The sequence below is a fragment of the Temnothorax americanus genome, unplaced genomic scaffold (genome assembly GCF_048541705.1).
Source record: "Temnothorax americanus isolate GAGA-0224 unplaced genomic scaffold, ASM4854170v1 Scaffold126, whole genome shotgun sequence".
Lineage (NCBI taxonomy): Eukaryota > Metazoa > Arthropoda > Insecta > Hymenoptera > Formicidae > Temnothorax > Temnothorax americanus.
In genome coordinates, this window is record NW_027509260.1 from 96,244 (window position 1) to 120,745 (window position 24,502).

The window sequence follows — 24,502 nt, forward strand, 5'->3', positions numbered from 1 at the left end:
AGCGACGTACTAATATCGTGATAATTGTATCATACGTATCACAACAACTTTTAACAAATTGTTAAATGATGTTACAATATAAAAAGTATCTAAGAAAATCAAAAGCGCTTTTGAAAATTATAACGCGATAAACTATTGCGAGAAATACAAGAGAAGAAAGAATTGACATTAGAATTAAATTGCATTTAGTTCTGATAAATCGACTGTTGAACCATTACAAATTTTTATCATAAATTGATTATAAAGGATAACATTGTATCCACTTATATAAATAATCCCAAGTTATTGTTTATATTGTTATTTTTTAATCAATTACACATATGCATTATCAATCACTTGATGTAAGGAACATTATTCAACATGAACGTACTCCTTTTTTTCTTTCTGCTTTCTCATGCATATCGGAAAAAACAAATGTTTTGCGATGCACATATCCCGAACCACTCTGTTTTTTTTAATTTATGTATATATTTTTTTAAGACATGTATATGACATCTTCAAGTTTTTAAACTTATTTATTATTAATTAATTTTGTATTAGCATGGTTAAAAATGGACAGCAATTTATCAACGCTGTTATCTTCTCACTTACACATGCATACTTTGTATCGTCACGTACACATTTGTAATTTACTTTAGCTTAAAAAACTTTTAATAATATATTTTTTCCGCAATTAATATATTATCCAAATATCTTAACAAATAATAATTAATACTGACACTGCGACTTTGATGATAATTGCACGAAAAGCAGTAGTTACGCAATTGATAAAGAAATAATAATTAATATAAATTATAGCAACAATGTAATATCAATAACAACAATATTAAAGACTCGGTGGTAATAGTGATGATTCATACAATAATAATTGTAGTAATCACTCTGTTATTAGTAATACTAGATGTAGTAGAAATAATATTATAATTAATAGCTATAGTAATTGTAACAATGGTATTAATAGCGGTGGTAATAGTGTGAGATGGTGATAGGAGTACGTAATAATAGTAGTAATAGTAATAGCTGTAACAACAGTACTAATAATAGAAATATGAAGATAATAATAGCATAAATATTACTATAATAATAGTAAAATAAAATAATTAATAATAAAACCATTAATAGCAGTGGTAATAATAACTGCATAAGGCAGTAGTAGTAACAGTAGAGTCATAGTCGTATCAATGACAATTGTTATCGTAACAGTAGCAGCAGCGATAGTAATAATAAAATTCTTGTAGTACTTGTAGTAATAGAAATATAGTGGCAGTAAGAATAATAACAGGAACATTATTAATAATAATAATGGTAATAATAGTGATAATAATAATAGTAGTAGCAACATTAGCAATAGTAATGGTAGTGGTGGTGATAGTAATAGTAGTAGTGACAGTAGTAGTAGTAGTAGTAGTAGTAGTAGTAGTAGTAGTAGTAGTAGTAGTAGTAGAAGTAGTAGAAGTAGTAGTACAAATAGCAGTAGTAATAGTACTAGTACTGATAATAGTATTAATAGTAGTAATAGTAACAGTAGTAGTAATAGTACTAGTACTAATAATAGTATTAATAGTAGTAATAGTAACAGTAATAGTAGTAGTAGTAGTAGTAGTAGTAGTAGTAGTAGTAGTAGTAGTAGTAGCAGTAGCAGTAGTAGTAGTAGTAGTAATAGTAGTAGTAGTAGTAGTAGTAGTAGTAGTAGTAGTAGTAGTAGTAGTAGTAGTAGTAGTAGCAGTAGTAGTAGTAGTAGTAGTTAGTAGTTAGTAGTTAGTAGTAGCAGTAGTAGTAGTAATAGTAGTAGTAGTAATAGTAATGTGATAAATATTAGTAATGAAGGTGATATTACGATGGTAATAGTAGCAGCAGCAGTAGTCGGTGTTGTAGTGGTAATGTTAGTAGCAATAATATTAGTAGTAGCAATAGCAGTAGTAGTAATAATATTAGTAGTAATGTTAGTAGTAGTAACAATAGTAATAATATTAGTAACAATAATAGTAGTGGTAGTAGCAGTAGTAATAGTAGTAGTCAAGAATAGTAGTATATATAGTAGTAATAATAGTAATAGTATCAGGAGTAGTAGTAGTGGAGATAGTAGTGGTAGTGTTGATGGTGTGAGAAGTAAAGGTACTTGTGATGATAATAGAAGCAGCATTGAGCGTTGTAATAGTGATATCATTAAAAGTAGTAATAGTAATAATAGTAGTAGTAGAGTAGTAGTAGTAGTAGTAGTAGTAGTATCAAGAATAATAATAGCAGTAGCAGCAGTAGCAGTAATAATAGTAGTAGTATCAAGAGTAGTAGTAGTAGTAGAAGTAGTAGTAGTAGTAGTAGTAGTAGTAATAGTAGTAGTATCAGGAGTAACAGAAATAGTAGTAGTATCAGGAGGAACAGGAATAGTAGTAGTGGTAACAGAAGCAGCATCAGAAACAGTGTTAGTGGTGATGGTGCTGGTGGTGGTATTGAGTGGTAGTACTAATGGTAGTCCTGATGTTGATGGTACTAATAGTAGCAATGGTAGTATTAGTAGTAGTATAGTAGTAGTCGTAGTATTAGTATAGTAGTAGTCGTAGTATTAATAGTAGTAGTCGTAGTATTAGAAGTAGTAGTATCAGAAGTAGTAGTAGTAGTAATAGTAGTAGCAGTAGCAATAACAATAGTGATAATAGTAGTAGTAATTATAGTGTTAATATTATAATAAAAATGGTAGAAATGTCAATATTAATAATGATGGCAGCAGCAGTAAACATTGTATAAACATAGCAGTAACAGTGTACTAGTACAAGACAAGAGTAATAATAGAATTAGTAAAATAATTTATTTAATAGCAAAATATTAATAACAATAAATTAGTAATAGTGCACTACTCGTAGCACTAGTAATAACAGTTGTTGTTGCAGCAGTTTAATAATAAGCCTAGTTGTGATGTTAATAATAATATCGAACAATTTTATCATGATTATAATCTTCAATATAATTAGTAATTGTAAAAATAATATTATTTCATATATTGCATATAACTGCACCAAAAACATTCAATAATTTAATTTTATTACGAACTTATTAGTCCATTTTTATTATTGTTACCTAATCAGGTAATAGTATTTTTGTTTTTATCAATAAAACTTGAACTGCTTTTCTTCTTTTTTTGTAAATTTACTTATTATTTCGTTATACATGTAGCATTCTGTGTAGAGTTATATATATATGTACCTTTCAAAATGTTAAACACTTTTTTATCTTGAAAAATGGTATAATTCATTACAGAGAGTAAGTTTCTGTTTTTAAGAAAATCCTGTTCTTCTTTTTAATAAACATATATTCATATGCAGGATATTTATTATTAATATAGGAGATACGCGTTGAAATTTGAACAATATTGTACGTTTTGAGAATGCTTGTAAAATGTTTATAAAATACTATTGATTAATTTAAGCAGAATTTTTACAAGGAACAAAGAATCGATGATTAGTGACTTTTAGATCAAATTAATGATAATTTTCAAATCCTACATTAAGAAAATGTATCATAGAAAAGTCACAAGACTCATCATTGATGAGACCATATATGGTAGAATTCATACACACCACAATCAATATATCTTTATAAAATCAGCAAGCTAAGTTAACCCTTGACATAGTGCTTGAGTAGAATTCCCGTATTTCTTAAATTTCTTTTATAGCTTTTGTTCGTACTGTAAATCAATAAATTGTTAGATTATTAATTTCGACGCAATTGTTTTTGTTCTTACTTTCTGTATTCTTAGGTATCTTATGTGATAATAAAGATAATGCAAATATAATTTCAAACGTAATGAGCAAGTAACCAACGTAACATCTAAATATTATCAATAAAAATGTAAAATAGAGGTAAAAGGATTTTATAATGGATTCCTCATCATCAATTTCATTATTTTTCCAACACTTTTAGTCACTACAAAAATTGTAATGATAACATGTTTTAATTAAGGATCAACATTAGTTTTAATTTAGTAAAAGAGGGAAAAACCAAGGAAATAAAACATTTTGCCGATCTGTGATCTTATTTTCATGATTCAAATAATAAAATATTTTACTTCTTCTAATACAGTGCTCCCCTCCTCCTTTTTTTTCACATCTTCTCATCTTCTATCGCTGGGTTTATTTCGATTTTTCCACTTTAAACATGCGTCCACACACTCGCACTTTTTTCGCGCATTTTTTCTCGCGAGGAAACTTTATAACATATGTTATTTATGACTGTAAATTTAAAGTTGATACTTCATATCTCAACTCTCATCAAATAAAATTGACTTATTTGGAATAGACAAGTAGAATTATCTCTCCATTTTTAGCAACCGAGATTGAATATTCAATCAAATAATCCATGTTTTCTAATGATGGATAAATAATTATAAAGATAAAGATAAACAATTATATGTGCCGCTAGCACATGGAAAGTTATTTGTTCAACTACATTCGCAAACGTTTGGCTTATAATCTTGCCTTATGATCTATCCACCATATTTACGTTTTTTTTTTTTTTTTTTTTTTTTTAAAAAACCGTGCTATAAATATAAAATGTATTAATTAAAATATATTACAAAATAAGTTTCAAGAGATATTATGATTATGGTGAGATTTAATGCGATTTATATCGTGTTAAACTTTAGAAAAGAGAATATTTGTACTATTGGATTAAATATTCACTCGATTGAAAATAATTTTTAAAATATGGTTCTTCTCTTCCTACCGTGAATCTCCTCAATAAATCTTCATCGAATTTTTAAACGTTAATAAAACTAAAAAAAGGAACACATTAAAGAAAAAACGCAAAAACGTACGGTTGTTTGTTTCAACAAATAATCTAAATAATATAATATTAATATATAACTGATTTTTTTTGTTATATGGATATAATGCACATAAAATTGATAACATCTCGCTCACGTAAATAAAATGCTTTCATTATTTCATTTACATTCGTTTGTTTACGGATGATAACGAAAACGAGTTTGAATATTCTTTGTCACTTGTATGTAAAAAAGAAGAAAATTATTTTATAAATTAAGAATATTAATTCTGAAATATTTGATCAATTTACGAATATATACCAAAAACGTTTTGCTTGTCATAATTATAAAATAAATAACAAACATTTTTTAGTTATTATTGAATTAATCAAGTATCATCTTTTATATACAATATAGTAAACCTGTAGCAGTAATTTCATATTTTATGCATTTCTTTTTTCGATGTATTTTGTTGCCACAAAATTCATTATTGCCGAAAACAAAATTTATACAAAATTCGAATTTTATTCGCAATAACTGTTATATTGAATGCGATACTGCTATGTTTCCTTCTTTCGATATATGTATATCGATATCGCCGATAACATATTTAAATAATTAAGCGTCTAAAATCCGCTACTAAACGATACATATCCATCTTGTCTCTAATTAGCAGCCTTGATGACTAGTTATCATTAGCTCTCTTCTTCCTTAATATTAGTACTAGCCTGAGCATTATGCGACGATGCTATATTTACTATCGAATATCACGCGTTCGTAAATCAGCAAATCTGCACGGATTTAACGGATCTCTAAAGTAGAACCGTTTATCTCCACCAACATTTTTCTCGCGTTAATCCGTTATTAATTTAATAATATTGTTATTCAAAGAGAGAATAGTGCGCACGCGTGCTGTATCATTGGCACGGAAAACTTTTATACATGGTTCGATTATTCGACGGATGAACCATGTGTGTTACCAATTCGTTTCTCATGAATTATTCATACATACCTTGATACGCGATACACGAGATAACCAATTTTATTTGTTCAAGCTACATCCGTATTTACTCCGATACTTTTAATACGCAATACACAATAAACTCTATAAAAGAGAAATACACGGAAATTCGTGTATGTATTTGTGCTCCAAAATTGTGGCGCAAGTTCTGAAATAAACGTAAAAGAATAATTTTTCGAAAGAGAGATAAAACTTTGGCACAGACATACAAAGAGTAAGCATATTGCTTTTTATTGCACTGTTAAACGAATATCAAAATATGCAGATGGGAATATTTCGAAAAGTTTTCGACAAAGAGGAGTATTCTGCGCTTGCGGGAGCCGAATAAACGCTTTTACCGTTTTTGTATATGATAAAAAAATTTCCCGACTTCCACACCTCCATTCAGTATCATTATCGAAAACAAAGTAGTATTATAATTTTATACTTATTAGAAAGAACGTGTTTGCGGGTATATCACAATAATTTTACTATAAAAATAACGATTTTTTTTATTATAATACAGCACTAGAAGATTACCGTATTGCAATGCGATACAATTGCGATCGCGATCTTCTAAAAAAGGACTGCTTAAATAGCGTGAATAAGGGAACTCAGTTACTCTCATTTGTATATCTCGAACCATAAAAAAACTATAGAAAAGAGAAAGAGAAAAAGAGAGAGGGTGAGGAGACAAAGAAATGAAAAGAAATGAAAACGATTTAGACCATTATTTGTAACTCATGGACCGTGTATCGATTGATACAAGTGCAGTTTATGTAGTTGACTACAGATCAAAACAATACTCCACACTATCATGTAGTATCGTGTCCAACCGTTTGTGTGTACCAACTTTTGAAACTTTAAATTTGTCATTTTATCTAAATACGTTACATTATAGCTTGAACAATATTTCTTTGTAAGACACTGTACGTAGACAAGTTTCTGTTCTCGAGCAGGATAAGGCATGCACGGCGACGTTAACTTATGGCTATTCTAAGCGTCGCGAATTCTACCGCATGATAAACTATACTATAAAATACTTGGTTAGGTTGTCACAATATGAAACTTTGTATAGTACTAATCCATTCTGATAAATATGAATCAACGAACCTCTTCTTTTCTCAATTGCATTCCTCGAAAAGAGCATTCTTATTCTCTCACTTTGTAATATATAGATTAAGATCGAACTCTTAAGCATTCTATTCTCCGCAAGTTTAAATCACGTAATTGAATACGAGGCATAGCTTCCTGACAATTACTCTCGAACTCGGCTTCAGCTGTGACTTCGGCATAATTATTATATGCAACGCTAAGTACCGATCCTGACAAACACGACGGGTTTGTGAGTCTTTCGAGACTTTCCGTTCTCAGACTCCACTGTCACGGAGGAGACTTGGGTCCGTTGGATTTATCTGCCATTACTTGCTGCTGCTGCTGTTGCGAAGATGATTGCTGTTGCTGTACTTGTTGTTGTTGTTGCTGCTGCTGATGCTGTTGCTGCTGTTGGTGATGATGCGACGCAGGATCTGTATTTACTCCGAGTTCGTTGCCTATTAAATTACCACTGCCATTTTTATCCACTACGCCACTCGTATGCACAGGATGAAAATACCGTTCTAAAACAATATATTTTTGTTTTAAGCAAGAAAAGAAATATACCTTACTAATATCGTTATTCAATGTTGGTAAAGACATTGAATTTAGCTTCACCTTCGTCCATGGCGGCAGGTGGCTCGCTGTTCGTCCCAGCGATGATCGGAGCGATCATGTTGTAATCGTCTTCCAAATTGATAAATGGCGCGGTATTCCAACGCGGTGGGACATTAGAGACTGACCTTTGAGTGGCTACCGGTCTCGTTACCGACACAGGAGACGAGAATAGAGACAAGTTAGTCGGTGAAATTACTCCAGACATCGAGCTAATGGTCGGATACGTGAAGATTTGCTACAAAAAGTAGAAGATTTGCTACAAAAACGAAAGTAGATCACAACAATGATACATATACTTTCAAACAATACTTAGACTAGAATCAAAGAATGAAATGCGAGCGACTGTAATACAATAAAGATGAAATTGAATTCTCGACAAGACGAGAAAGGAATCGTATAAGAAGGCTCATTTTCACTAACCTGTCCGGGTTGTGAGTGAAAATGAGCAAATGTATATTCCCTGCTGGTGGTATGCGGCGTAACGAGAATTCTGGCGGGACTCTTTCGTCCAGCGGATTCGACAGAATTCTGGCAAGCGGAACCGACGAGACCGACCGCTGCCGCGGCGGTCATCTGTTCCTGGTTAGGCCCTAGCTCGGCTGGATCCGTGGGTGACGTGGACGATGTTGGTGGCGAGTTAGCGGTCGTCGCTGCTAGCTCACCCGTCGATCTTATTATCGCCACTGGTCTGGCCATAGGAGCAGGTGGCGGCGGCGGTAACATCGAACTCGGATAATACTGCGGGAACTTTTGTATACCGGTGCGTGATCCGGTTAGCTGCGCCTGAAAGTAATCAGTTACGCATAGCATCCTATTCTCTGTGTATTACTCTAAACTCTTTAACAATACGTTCCTCAAGTTAGAGACGAATTAAACCATCTCCTTTGTTAATTATTACTGGCGAAGAAAAAGATTTTACTACAGGTTTAAAGTTTAATATTGTACAAGAGATTCATTTGTACAAGAGATTTGTACGATATGCTAAAGATTAGAAAGCTGCGATATATATTGATATTCCTCGATACTTTTGCTACGAAAAATGTCGAATCAAGGACTCTGCTGTTAAAAAATAAAACGCGAAAAGTAGAAGACGCTGTGGAATTTTTGTCATTGCAGAAACGATAGAGATATTTCATATAATCCATAAAACGTTTGCGAAACATCGCGTATAATTCTAAATGTTCGCTATATTAAGGGTACCTGGGAAAGTTGCTGGGTATTTTCGGCTTCTTGACAGACAAATGTCACAAAGTCTGAAAGAGTGTCATGTCCGTTCTCAGGATACTTTACTACCCCTGTAGATCCAGGATGTTCCGGCTGATAGTAAGCGAGTCCAGGCATACTTTGACCGGAGCCACCGGTTAGTCCTTCGTGAGGCGAATGCAATCCTGAAACACATTTCCCAATGGTCATCTGGTCTGATTAACGACATCGATGTCATGATAAACCACCCCCTTAACTTAACGCTTGTTCTTTCCTTACCTTCGCGAGCAAAAAAGATTATTTTACTTAACCTTTGTCTTTCTCTCTTTTTTGTCTCTCTTTTTGATCGAAATTGGATGATACATTATATCGCGACCTATTTACAAAAATCCTATCTTAAAATCACATACAAAAAATGTTTCGATCTCTTTTGCGATACGCAAAAACGGCATTTTTCTTCCGAATTACAAGTCGTTAACGAGTCTTCACCTATTGCCGAAAGACAAAATTATTTTGTCCAATTTATTTGACGGCTCCGTGCAAATTTATTTTATCTAAGATTATTGCGTTTATTGTTTTTTTACATCATTTTAATTATCATCAATAGTAACGTGTAATTGAACAATTGCATGGTAATAATGTTTGTTGTACAAATTAGTTGTGTTTACAACACCTAGCTTCGCTTAATATAGGAATATTAATTTTTTTTATTATGATAATAAATCGCATTCAATTACGCTCACATATATGTACGCGTGTTTATACCAAATCACGAAATTGAGATAAGTTAAAATTGAGATAAGTTACACACATGGAGATAGAGAGAATCGTATATAAAGGTAAAACGTATTAAGCTAATGAAAGTAAAATATTCGATTAAATCTCTCCCCGTATATACCGTTTCTTCTTTCGACGGCATTGTAGCTTAGCCCAGTTTCGTAACTAACACACGCATAAATATACAGATAGATAAATACATGGATAGTTAGATAAGGGCAGAAAAGTCGTTGTTACCATGAGCTTGTTAGGGGGTGGTTTTAGTGACGCATACAGAGCCGATCAAATTCTGATCGGCTTATATCGTCAGTACAGATTATATTCCAAAACTATCGCAGCTTCTTTCAATCACAAATTCTTCAATAAATTTCGAATACTACTTTTAGTTCTAAATATTTCTGGTCATTTGGCCATTAAAATAGAAAAAATACAATTTCTCTTAAATTCCTACAATTCTCATTGGTCGGTTTAACAATCGAATATACCATCAAATTGTCAATGGAGCTTAGAAACATCGATCTCGGTGATTTAGTCGAAGAATTTATAGATGAAGAAAGTACGATAATCCTGGAACACTGTACATAAATATATATATATATACATATATGACGTACATACATACACATATACGTATGCATTGGATGATGCATTCCAAGCGTGAGACCGAATGGATGAAATGTACATTTATAAAATACTGCATTTTTAATATAATATGAGTTAAAATATATAGCGTGTTACAATAGTCACAGTTAATTAGTTATGGCTTTGTAATCCATCGCGTTGCTTTGTATCGAAATGTAATAATATTTTGTTAAAATAATATATATATATATATATATATATATATATATATATATACACACACAAGTAAATCTTGCTGAAAGAAACTAAAATTAGGTTGTAGATCATCAATTAGATCTCTCAATCGCGTTACAACAATCATGTGCTATTAATACTATCAATGCTATTAATTTAGTTTATACGATAACAGATAAGGTGTATTTTTTAATATGTGATATTTAAATAATTTATATATATATAAATATCTGTGTGATTAGATATAGTATGAATATGGTATAAACTTTTTAATGGCGCTTTAAGTAATTTATTTAGTGCACGGCATAGATAATACGTGTATGCATAATACGTGATAAGAGATATATACATATACGTATGTAAGTGTGTGTACGTGGACACACCAAGTGCAACAATATAGTGCAAACATCAAACAAACAGCAAGATAACAACGACTAAACAACACATCAAAAACATCAAATTAACAACAACATCAACATCAATACAATGATTAGAGTATATATATATATATATATATATATATATATATATATATATTAAACAACAACACCAACATCGAAACGATAATAGTGTAGGTAGTACCGTACGGAAAGGGCATAAACGTTTAATCAATATATTCCACGCGAATCGAATGTTGATCAATTAAGTAAGTCAATTAATCCATCCAGCATACGACATACTCAGAACATTGGCCGTGTGACAGTGAGTAATATGGAAACAATATCGAGTGTGTGAGATGAAACTAAATCATATAGTGCACGCTTAGACGGCAGCCTTGATCGTGGCTCGACCGATCGATCGTTACATCTATTTTCGGCTGAGAGACGTAATTAATAACCATCAAATAGGTCGCTCCTTGAATGTCATTCATCAAAGGCGATTGAATGAAATTTGTATCTAAATGGCAGTCTTCGCTATTAAAAGTATTAACGCAAAAATATGTCTCTTTCAGAGAACTTTTGAATTTTGCTTTTTATCTTTCGTTTGTTCATTTGTATAAAAATGAATATATTGAAGATATTAATTCCGACGCACATTCTGTTTTTTTTTTTGTATTCTTTAGATACAACCAATGTAAAACACCATTTTAAAAAAATATATGAAGGAAGCAAGAGATCCCGATCATTAACTTTTCATCGCCAACCATGTTATTTGCTTCCACATTATCAATTAAAGTTTACGATATATTATATATGTCATTTTAGTAGCCTAGAATGAAATCTATTCTGATTAATTAATGAATATTAATTCCGATATTAAATAATGTTAATTCTGAAAATTATAAAGATTTGCTTTGGATCGCTGAGCCGCGTCGAGACTGTATCGTCGGTTATTACGTGGAGGTTGTTAAATAAAGACAAAAAGAACAGATTAACAAAACAGATCGCCAAACATACAGACAGACAGACAGATAGATAGATATTTAGATAGATAGATAGACAGACAGACAGACAGACAGCAACAACTAGCTTGCTAGGTAGACCGTACTACGCATTTTAGCAAGAAAAGCCGTCCGTCTGTTTATCCACCCGGTTCTAACCACTATATCTGCCTTTACTATGTAATACGGACGATGCTTCCAAATGTGATAGAAAAAAGTTTTAGGAAATAATTACTTTTAATTTTGTTAAGTAGCATATTTATTAAGTTGAATAAGGCAGCCGTTAACAGGCAGATGAATCAGACGGACAGGCAAAGAACTTTATAAAAAAAATATACATATAATATATATGACGTTACATATACATAGATAATAAAAATATACTAAATATAGAGAACGTAAAATCTATCATTATTTTTTAACTGTTATTTTTCTTTTTTAAGATTGCAATATCTTTTTTGTAAAAAAAAAGGTCAGAAAACTAGTATTTTATAGTATATTTATTTTATTCTGTAATCCATTTGTTTACCTCATATAAATATTACTACCATTTTAATTGCAATTACGTTAATTATATTAAAAAGAGAGAAGAAATAAGTCGACTGTATAATAAAAGTTAAAGTAAAAAAAAAAAGATTACACGATTCTCAACTCGATATTTAATGCAAGCGTTGTTCCGACTAGTCGGGCTAATCTCGATCATACTACTGAATCGTTCCAGTTCAGCAAGTAAAACATTCGTCGCACAAATCGTGCGTGATAACGACAAGCAACACCTAATCTGATAATCGCCAGTCCATAATCTGATAGTGATAATTATTATATCCAAAAGACGTATCGTAAATTCGGGATGATTTATTATTGTAGTTCGGGCATTTAATTTATATCAATAAGAGTCACAATACGTGTGAGTATATGTGAGAAGAATGAGGCTCTGTGTGTGTGTGTGTGTGTGTGTGTGTGTGTGTGTGTGTGTGTGTGTGTGTGTGTGTGTGTGTGTGTGTGGGTGTGGGTGTGGGTGTGGGTGTGGGTGTGGGTGTGGGTGTGGGTGTGGGTGTGGGTGTGGGTGTGGGTGTGGGTGTGGGTGTGGGTGTGGGTGTGGGTGTGGGTGTGGGTGTGGGTGTGGGTGTGGGTGTGGGGGTGGGTGTGGGTGTGGGTGTGGGTGTGGGTGTGGGTGTGGGTGTGGGTGTGGGTGTGGGTGTGGGTGTGGGTGTGGGGGTGGGGGTGGGGGTGGGGGTGTGGGTGTGGGTGTGGGTGTGGGTGTGGGTGTGGGTGGGGGTGTGGGTGTGGGTGTGGGTGTGGGTGTGGGTGTGGGTGTGGGTGTGGGTGTGTGGGTGTGTGGGTGGGGGTGTGGGTGTGGGTGTGGGTGTGGGTGTGGGTGTGGGTGTGGGTGTGGGTGTGGGTGTGGGTGTGGGTGGGGGTGTGGGTGTGGGTGTGGGTGTGGGTGTGGGTGTGGGTGTGGGTGTGGGTGTGTGTGTGGGTGTGGGTGTGGGTGTGGGTGTGGGTGTGGGTGTGGGTGTGGGTGTGGGTGTGGGTGTGGGTGTGGGTGTGGGTGTGGGTGTGGGTGTGGGTGTGGGTGTGGGTGTGGGTGTGGGTGTGGGTGTGGGTGTGGGTGTGTGTGTGTGTGTGTGTGTGTGTGTGTGTGTGTGTGTGTGTGTGTGTGTGTGTGTGTGTGTGTGTGTGTGTGTGTAAAACACATACACATGTATCTTAATATTGATAAATTGATTTTCTTTAATATATTTATGTTTATGTATATGTACATTTGGTATGTATATGCGATGAAATAAGCTGAATAAAAAAACACTCACAATGAATGGATTATTACTCAACTTATGACACGTGTGCAATAGAATCGAATGGAAAATATCGTTTCGTTTTGTTACCAGCAACACTATCAAAAGAAAGTAAGTAGATGATAGGACGATCAGTTTTCGGCTCGACAGTCAATGATATTACAGTACCGCATTAACGATGTTCGTGCACATAGCTGCAGGCGGATATATATGTATGTGTATAGATAAGAAACACAATATGCAACATCGATCTAACACATATATATATTGTCGTTAGTGCTAAAACATAACATTCTTGCGACCAGGAGCGCAAGCGTTTTACCATGTCGCAATCAGATGTCAGGCGGATTTCTCGCTCTAAGGAGGATTTGCCTGATAAACAGAGGATCTTAAATTAATCGATTTTTTTCGGTTTAAATTATTCGATTCCCGTTTAACAGGAATCAATAACAGGATGTTTTTTTTTAGTGCTGCTTAAATACTAAAGATATTTGAAGAACAAAGTCGTGAAGTAAAAATTTATTTATTTCATATTATATGTGATGGCTTTTCAAGCCATGCTTTTTTTCACATTCTTTATTTTATTCTTACTAATATTATATTGGCATATATGTATATACCGTATATATACATATATGTATATTACATACAATATTACATACAAAAAGCATGGCATGAAAAGCCATCACATATAATATGAAATAAATAAATTTTTACTTCACGACTTTGTTCTTCAAATATCTTTAGTATTTAAGCAGCACTAAAAAAACGATATATATATATATATATATATATATATATATATATATATATATAAAAACTGTATATATGTATATTAATAACGGGATTTGTTTTTCATATATGTATACATATACAAGGTGTTCTAAGTAAGTACAAAAAATTAAAGGGGATATTTCGTGACTTATTTTAGAAAGAAAAGGTCCTATAAACACATGCCCTAAACTGCTTCGTTTTCAAAATACAGGGTGTCAAAGACGCTCCTAATAGATCAGGGAATGTTTCATCGGTGCTGGAAAATGGTTCTTAATATCACATGTACGCATACTAAATTTGATTAAAATATCTTTAAACGTTTTCTGTAAACCTGTATTTTGAAAACGAAACAGTTTAGAACATATGTTTATAGGACCTTTTCTAAAACAAGCCACAGAATATCCCCTTCAATTTTTTGTACTTACTTAGGAAACATCCTGTAGTATATCATCAGAAGTGCGTTTCTCATATATCTTGTTCTTACATACGGTCTCGGATTTCAATCTGGACATGTCTCGATGACACAAGTTGGGAGAATTACGGGCTGACATTATTGTAAATAAAAGATGATCAAGATCATGTTTCCGCGCTTACTTTATTTACGTAATAATCTGACGTCCGCGACGATACAACAGAAAATACTGCTACTACTATGGCGGACGTACGGATGCTTATACATAAAGAAATATAAAGCGCGCTTATCAAAAATATTTCAGTAAGTTAATTCTATAATCAAACATAAGATTTTTATATAATATATTTAAATAATATATTCACTGATAATATATATTCACTGATTTAAATAATATATTCCATCTCTATTGCATCTCGCATCATTTTCAACTTTAAAAAAAATTTTGGTCTTACATTTTAGATAGAAATATATTTTAAACTCGTCACGTCTATAAATTATTTCAATTATCTCATCAAAAATCTAAGTAATTAGTCGTGCGACAGAAAAAAAAGATAGAACAAAGCAAAATAACGGAAATTAACATGAGTGAAATAAAAACATAATTGTATTTATTAGAAAACGAAAAATGTGAAGTGATGTGCCGAATATGTGGAATTTGATGATATCGAGTGGGATTAAGTTCCATAGAAAAACCTTTGGAATTAGTAGGCACTAGGCCAGCCTCCAATATTACTTTTTGGATATTACGTCGGAACAAACATTTAAATAAAGCAATTTCACATACTTTGTACATTGAATTCCGTGTAGTCGTTTCAATAATTTGACTATTGACGAAATGCGTCAATAATCAGACATTCCAATTACGCGAAACTCAAAGAGAGTCCAATTGTATAAAATTAATTTTTTTATTTATTTTCAAGTTCAGCGCGATAACGCTTTACAAGAAGTGGACGAGAAATGGAAAGATTATAGGATATAGATATATGTATAGCTAAATGAATGGATGTAGAATATATGTGTAGATGAATAAAGATTAAATAGAGAAAAGAATATGTAAATAAAAATATAATTAAAAACAAAAAAGAGAAAGAAAAAAAAATAAAATATAAATTTATGGTGGTAATTTACTACGCTCTTTAATGTACCTTCCCTAAACACTTAATTAAAAATATACAACAATTATCGTGAACAATAATAACATAAAATAGTTGCATAGTAATTCTAGAAAGAGAGAAGAAGAGGATGGAAAAAGAAGATGGAAGGGGAGGGATAAAGAAAAAAGAAGAAAGAGGAGAGGAATAAAAAAGGCAAACAGGCATACAGGGATAAAAAAGAGAAATACGAAAATTGCTAAACGTTATGACACAAAGGTACTCAAGTTCGTAAGATGTGATAAGCTTTCCTATTCGCGCCAATATTCCAGATACACATGTACATGAAGGCAGATAAACTGTCCTGACGACATCGATAGCAGAGCAGGAGAAAAAAATGTCATTCGTGTTAGATGATGACATCGCGCGCGAAAGTAAGAGCACGTACGCAGGAAAAACCTCGACGCGTTTCGATTCCGCCTTTCTAAAAAGTCTCACCGACACCCCATCTCTCTCTTCCGCATCTCGATAAGGACTACAAAATAGTATCATAAAGCGTATGACTCTCGTAATACGAGCGTACCAGAACATTTATTCACGAGTCCATGCGCATACAAAGTTATGAGTTTTTACCGAACTAAACCACGACATCCAGGAAGTATTTGCAAAAATCAGCCAAATTGTACATACAGCAAAATTGTACGGAGTTTGCCCCTTCATGAAAATATTGGAGAATACGACGGAGAGAGGTTCGGCACATATATAACAATTCGTGAAGTAGCGAATTCCGCGTGACGCAAATATTTGGATACACTTTGAATGCACGGAATGACATTTACAATTTTTACGACTATACGATACAGACACCTACCAATCCAGAACAAATTTTCAATTTGGTTACGAATACTTCGTAAAAAATAAATACTAGTTTTAAAATACTCTATTTTCATCGAGAGTTGACACGTCCCATATGAACGAATTCAATATAGCTTTTCCAGATACACAAGTATTTCGTTGACATATCTCGATCTATATACATGTACATTCACGTGATGGAAAGCATATTTGTTATTAAAGTAATAAATAAAATGGTAATTGAAAATGATTAATAAGTTTGACATTGATTATGTAAGATACTTTAATAATCATATCAGTTTTATATCTATTGCAAAATGTAAACGATATGGTGCTAGATACGCAAGCGTAGAATCTAAGAATATGCAGAGACTTACAAATCTCCCATTGTCTTGCAATTAACACATAATTATCCCGTATGTGTATGCGCGTACAATAAAACAGTCACGTGCGTAAAAATGTTTGTGTGTATGTGTGTGTATACATACATATACATGTAGAAAGAAAGAGAGAGAGAAAGAGAGAGAGAGAAATAGAGAGAGGAAAAGACAACAGTCAATAACCAGTCACAAAGTACCTTTTAGTCGAGTTAGCGAGCTTCTCTCTACGCTCAGGGTCAGACTGAAACAGACATCATGACGCGTCATTTTTAACGCGTTTCATTAAGATAGTCGTTGATTGGTAGACAAGTCAGATAACTTGATAGGTTAATAGATGGAAAACGTTTTTCAAGACACAGACAAGACATATAAATTGGCAACTCGATAAATCTGCTTCGTCAATGTGACGAAAGATCAACGCGAAAATTATTTGTGATCGATTACACGTATAGGATTTACTCTACGATCGTTACATGTTAACCGTCGTGACGGAGCGAACTCGTTCTCTACTTTCTATATAGTATATAATTATGCAAGATATACAAAATGTCCCACAATTTGCGATCGTAATTTTAATGACATATTTCTGAGCAAAAAATGAGACAAAAATGTCGAGGCTGTAATAGGTACTTTTCAAATAGGAAGCATTTACAAAAGATAAACCAGATAATCTAAAATTCATACGTTTGGGGACGTGCACAGTGATAAAGATGTTCTTGCACTCTTATCGACTCTTTATGAGAGTAAAGTTATTACATATACAACAATGTTGAAGTCATTAATTGAGTCATATTTAAACATAGAAAATAAGTACATTGTACATGCTGGTAATCGTAATCACGTAAAAATATTTTTTATAGGATATTAAAAATAATATATATAACAAATTATCAATATTCATAAAATGTCACAGACAACTTCAAGAGCAAAAGCATCTTTCATCACTACGATGTACCGTCCATGAGTGCCTAAAATTTAGACTACTTGATTCGTCTACTGTATAAATGTTTCCCATTTAAAAAGTATTACAGTCTTGATATTATTGCCTTACGATTTTTGTCTTATTTTTTGCTCAGAAATATGTTTTATTCATTAAAATTACGAGTAGCGAGTTGTGAGACACTCAGTATATGATGCGTAATATATCAAAATATATATGAATATAATTGTGTGGGAGAGAATGTGCGAAAATTATTTATTTAATAATACTGTAACAGCATTTCTTTTCTTCTATAATCCCAAGACATATCTTATTGTTAGCAAGAACGTTACAGTCATTATAGTAATATAATTTTTTTAAATTTTCTTGACATAAGTGCTGCTCAATGGTATAACAAAAAAGATCTTGTTAATTATTTGTACTTTTAAAGATTAATCGAATAAATTTTCTTAATATTTTCATTATTTATATTTAAAAAACCAACAAATAATTGTTAATAATGGAATAATGAGAGAACAAATATAATTTCTTTTTATATCTAAGAAGATTTAATATATGTGTAATAGATTAGCTATCTATGTGTAAGTATACAGATACAGGATGTTTGATAATAGGTGTAACACCGCTCGTGGGTAGATAGAGCAGGTTAAACTGAATAGAAAAGTCTTTTTTTCGTTTTGCGAGTTTCTCAATAATTAATAAGAAATTGATTAATAAAGAATCGCAACTGAATGTGCATCCGCGCAATTCAGCGACGAGTTCAATAGTGCTGATTTTCGCAGATCTTTATTAATTAATTTCTCACTAATTTCATTAATTATTAAGAAACTCACAAAATAATAGAGGATTTTTCTATTTAGTTTATCACGTTCTACCTACCCACAAAACAGTGTTACGCCTATATCAGACACCCTATCCAGATAACACAGGTAATCGTTATGAACTCAAAAAGGATTTACTTTTCCAAATTTTTTACAAATTTGCGTAATTTGTTCGAAATAAACTTAAAAAGAATTCCTTGCTCTCGTCTTGATGCACTTGGCAGATAACACATATCATTTATATTTATATATAAAAACAACATTGCTGCAATAATTAAAATCTTCTTCCCTATAATTCAATTAATCATTTGCGAAAATGTAATACACACACGCATCACATCTTTGTTTTGATATTTCTCTGAAATCTATTAGATATTCAATTATAGATAATAATTTTTAATTCACATTCCCTATACCAGGACCGATTTTCAGTAACTTTTCATTCAGGTCACGTTGATGACATCTCAAGTTGCCGAGACTAATAATTTTGCTTATAACATATATTACATATATGATGTATATAATATTTATAAAACTATAAATTCATTATTATTAAGAAAAAGGTGTAATGTTTCGACGATAATAACTGTATTATACATATTTTAAGCATCGATATGTAATTTTATGAATTTATTTTATGGCAGTGTTATATTATATATGTATAGTAGCAAAAGTATCAAACGAAACGGAAAGAATTAACAAGCCTGAATTAAAAGTTCAGAACGTAGGACGCATATGCCCTATGCGGCAGGGGACGGGCATATTAAGATCGCAGATTTTGCTGCGTAAGGAATTGATCAAAACCGATCGACTACTCTAAGGAACGAATGATTCTTCTCAAAGAGACGAAACATTATAATATAATATGATAATAAGGGAAGTTTCGATCTTCTTCAACTATCAATTACTTCGTATTTTTTATATTCAATCATCTCTAAACATTTACTCTATTTTGAACAAGCGTCTAATTAACGACGCACATTTGATTAGGTAACAGAAATAAATATATCGAATGTTGTGTCGGAAATAATCACAAATAAAGATTTGCACGAAGATTCTCATAGGTTTTAGTTCTTTTATATTTGACTTTTTAATTTTCAGTATATATTTCCCAGCGATCTCTGATGTATATCAACGACATTGCTTGTATAGATTCTGTCTTACGACACATTTAAACAAGCGGTCACATTCTTTTGAATGTCATTGACGTTCTCAAAACGCCTTCCTTTGACGATTTTCAATTTGAGGAACAACATAAAGTCCGCAGGAACCAAATCCGGAGAGTAGGGAGAACGTTCCAACACTGATACCTCGCCAAAAATGTCTTCACAATGATACTCGATTGCGCGGGTGTGTGTCGTGCGGAAGATACCAACTGCCGCGTTCAGCAAAATTCGACTGCACACATCGAATTCTGAGCAGTAGCCCTTGCGGACTTCATATTGTTTTCTAAATTGAAAACCACCCTGAAAGAAGACGTTTCTAGGATGTCAGTGACATTTAAAGGAACGTGACCATCAAACTCAACAGCCTCTCTTGTCACACATTTAAACAAGCATTCCAAGATCTATACAAGATGTCATCGATGTATAGAGATCGCTGAGGAATATATTTAAAACTAAAAAGCGTTTATTTTATTCTACGTTACGTATTGTGATTTTTATTTCATCAGTCCCGGAACTTTTTGGTTAGACCTTGTATCATTGAGAAATTTACATTGTCAGAATTGTGTGTATTTGAGTAATTGTTATACGCGAAGACAATACCGCGTGTCACATCATAATCAGTCTGAGAAATTTCGAATATTACCGCATACACACACATAATTTTTTATATTTAATAATTCATATTTACTATATATATATTATTAAACAATATTTCTTTTTTAAAGTTTAAGCAATTTTCTTAAAATTAATTAGCTCTATACGACCTAAACCGCTTCATATTTACCAGAGATATAATTGTTTTAAACATACATGACTCACTCGATATGAGTCAAAGAGTAACGTAAACTTTAATCAATAATTTTAAATTGGCAATAAAAACAAAAGCGATCAAATACTATCTCCAAGATTCTTCATCAAATATCTATATATGTCGATTTGATATATCAGTAAATTTAATTTAGACTTATCGCATAATAAATGCTAAAAATGTGTGAAACAATTTCAATCAAAATTTGAAGAAGGGTATGTAAGTATAATATAAAAATATACGCTGCATATTAATGGCAGATTATTTAAAATATATGGCTCGTTGATTATTAAATAAAGATTAAATATAGATTGTTACAGAGAAGAAAGAAAAAAGAAAGATAAACTGATCTTTCTAATTTAGCATATTTCCAACTTATCACGCAAGATTAAAAAAAAAAAATTATTCAGATTAATTATGTAAGTAAAATTTAAATTCTTTTTATTATCGTTATTAACTTGCATAAATAGGTAGACTATGCTTTCCATTCAAATTTACATTTTAATATATTTAGAAAAGGATTAATGACACAAACTTTAACAGATTAAATCAACTTAACAATAAGTTCACCAAAAAAGTACAAACGGAAGAAAATATTTATCAAACCGTAAGCCATTCCGTAAGCCAAATATATAGGATGTATCATAAATGTGGACCGTCACTTCAGGAGCATATTCTACTCATCAAAAAAAAAAAAAAAATGAGCAAAATAGTTTATATAAATATATGTACAAAAATGTGTTTGTGAAAGGGTGAGTAGACGCTAAGAAGACGGGCGGAGCAGTGTATTTTGGCTGGGAGCGGTTACATTTGTGCTTTAAGATTTGTTTTTATTTCACTTTTATTTCTACTGTTTTGTATTGTCGGAAATAAAATAATACGCTTTGTAATTATTAAGTTTTAACTCAAACATGACTGTAACGTGAAGACTCCCTATATATATATATATATATATATATATATATATATATATATATATATAAATATAAAGAGAGAGAGAGAGAGAGAGAGAGAGAGATAAAAATATAATATATTATTAATCGCTATATATAACTTTCAGTTTGATTTCACTAACCTATATAATTTATAGTATTCTTTTGTGAATTTCGATATGTATAATATGTACATGTACACATAGAATTATTAATGCCAATTAATTTCCAATAATGCCTCAATAAACACTTAAATTAACGTGTTAAGGCATTAATGGTACGGTGCGTACATACATTATTATAGTCTTTTATAAAACAAGATCATGAATGTCGTTAAAAAAATAATTTTTGCGAGTTCCAAACAGTGAGATTTAACTATTTGAATAGGTATAATTTTTCATTCGAATATCAGAAGTGACAAATTCGAGGAAAACAATACATATAACTGCTAACAAATAACAAATTGGCACACAACCCACCGCTTATCGCTTCTCAACAATATCGTTTCTCTATGATCGAGATGCATGCGATAATTAATGATCGACAAGATACATTAATTTGATTCTCTGCACTCAATGTGAAGCGCACTGATCGCTCTGAAAGCATGATCGGTGATAAGTTCTGTTAGATACGTATTAGTTAAATAGTTAAAAAGTTATTGATCACCAAACATGCGCACGCGAAAGAGAGAGAAGGAAGAAAAAACAGAGAGACAAGGTCGAGGAAAAGGAGGAGGCAGGAATAACGAGAGGACTCTAAAGTCGTGTCGTGTCGTGTCTTACAGAATAATAGCGTACCTCGATAAAAGACATCGCGATTCGATGGTGCGAAGATCGTCAATGTTTCACTTCGATGATCACTCGTTTCAAATCGTAGTTGAAATTCTACAAATCTCCCAGTGTTTATCGAGAAACACTTCCACGGAAATATTTACTAATGCGACGTACACGTTTTTCGTTATGTATTACGTATTCTAATTTCGATTCTGCTATCGATAAGAAATCAGTAACTCCTTTTCCCTTGTTAATACAATCTTCATTTATGTAAATCGAAGATTCCTAGATTCTAGCAGTTTCCATAAACTGTGGCTGCTTAAAAACAATGCAAGAATCTCATTCGTCATCAACCGCAATATTTAAGTTAGCTATCTTATAAATTATCACGTGCGGAGAATACACGGAAAAGTAACTAAATCTACATAAATCTCTAACTTCTTCTCGCGTCAATGAAACCTTAGCTTGTAAGCTCGATAAAGCAGGCTTACAAATATATCGTAAATTCTTCAAACAACATTCCAGAATATTTTCAAAGTTCTCGTTTGTTTTAAGTACCGCTGGGTGTTATATAAAATCTATTTATATAACATATATAGCCCATTTTTCGTAACTTGACAAGCTTGATTCAACAAATTGAAACGGTTTTATTAAATACGAATTGCAATATTTTCTCATTTCTAACGAGCGTAAGATTTCGAGATGCTGATATATCGCCGATATTTAAAATTTACATTAAAAAATCGTAAAAAAAACCCCTGATTTTTTTATAAAGAATTTGCATCGTTGGAAAAAGCATATCGCCCAACATTCTGCAGCAATTTTAGTAAATTATTCAATCCTCATATTAGAATATACATTTGCAGATGTCTCGTCCATCCTTCCCTCTTCATGCGAATCATTAGATGACAGCTAGATTCGAATAATTCGCAACGTTGCCGAGAGCGAGAGATAAAGAGAAAGAGAGAGAGAGAGAGAGAGAGAGAGAGAGAGAGAGAGAGAGAGAGAGAGAGAGAGAGAGAGAGAGAGAGAGAGAGAGAGAGAGAGAGAGAGAGAGAGAGAGAGAGAGAGAGAGAGAGAGAGAGAGAGAGAGAGAGAGAGAGAGAGAGAGAGAGAATTCGTAGGTTCGATAACCGGCGAAAACTGAAAAACGAGTACATACCCGTTTGCGAATGCGGGGATTCTATTCCTCGATGTCCATCTTCCGGCCTGAGAACCGACGAAAATGTCGGTGCACTCGAAACCGTTACTGTAGGCGGCTTCTCAGTCTTATCGTTCCTTATTAATTGATGAACCGGTGGTGGACCTACGCACGAAAGAATACATGGATCAACATAGATCGACATTTTCAAACGACAAAGTGAAGATCTGAGATATTCTGCGAAATAATCGTAAGGCAAAACACGATGTGATAGAGGAAGTGGAATAATTTGAAACACCTGGGCAAGTTGAGCTATCACAATGTCTAGATTATTAAGTGTTACAACCTAGCGGCCAGTAGTAGAATTATTAGTTGCTGGTCCCCCAATCTAACGCGTACAAAGCGGCAGCGTGGAACAACGTGTCATAAAGTTAAAAATTAAAACTGAAGATTTGATGCATATATCGCTTACGGCGTAAAGTTAGTACATGAACTTTTATTTTGCAGTCAATCTACTTCACAGATTCTTAGTCGCTTTTTGTTGCATAAAACTAAGATAGAATTTTAATGTAGTCTATATTTATTTAGCAAGTGTCATATGATACACATTTCTATTGTGTACGATAAAAAGGTAAAAATAGCGATACCGGATAGTTTTGAGATAGTTTGCACAAAATCAAAGTTTTTAATATAAAAATTAGATTATAATAAATATATAATATAATAATTATTACAGACTATTTTTTTTCATTATTAATATGCATTAAAATACGATAAAAATTTCCTTTTGCAAAATTAATTAATAGTGGAGGCAAATTAGACCAAAAAAGTGCGTTATCTCGGAACCGGTTACAACTACTCGGATTTGAACGTTTTTTTTTAAATGTAGGTAATTAAAAACACTACAATGTTTATGGGTTAAAAATTGACGCTTTAATTTATTAAGTAATTATTAAATAAA

The 24,502-nt window shown here is 32.5% G+C and overlaps 1 protein-coding gene across 12 annotated transcripts in view; it reads right to left on the minus strand.

The window, feature by feature from the left end:
- Positions 1 to 2,787: 2,787 nt before the first annotated feature.
- Nfi (Nuclear factor I) overlaps positions 2,788 to 24,502 on the minus strand; it is a 40,797-nt gene continuing 19,082 nt past the window's right edge. For all 12 annotated transcript variants that reach the window (XM_077399382.1, XM_077399378.1, XM_077399381.1 and 9 more), the window contains 5 exons: positions 23,563 to 23,706; positions 8,673 to 8,860; positions 7,893 to 8,255; positions 7,473 to 7,707; positions 2,788 to 7,378 (listed from right to left, as the gene is read on the minus strand). In XM_077399382.1, the coding sequence (XP_077255508.1) occupies positions 7,143 to 7,378; positions 7,473 to 7,707; positions 7,893 to 8,255; positions 8,673 to 8,860; positions 23,563 to 23,706 (1,166 nt within the window). In that variant the 3' untranslated portion in view covers positions 2,788 to 7,142. The remainder of the gene's footprint in view (positions 7,379 to 7,472; positions 7,708 to 7,892; positions 8,256 to 8,672; positions 8,861 to 23,562; positions 23,707 to 24,502) is intronic.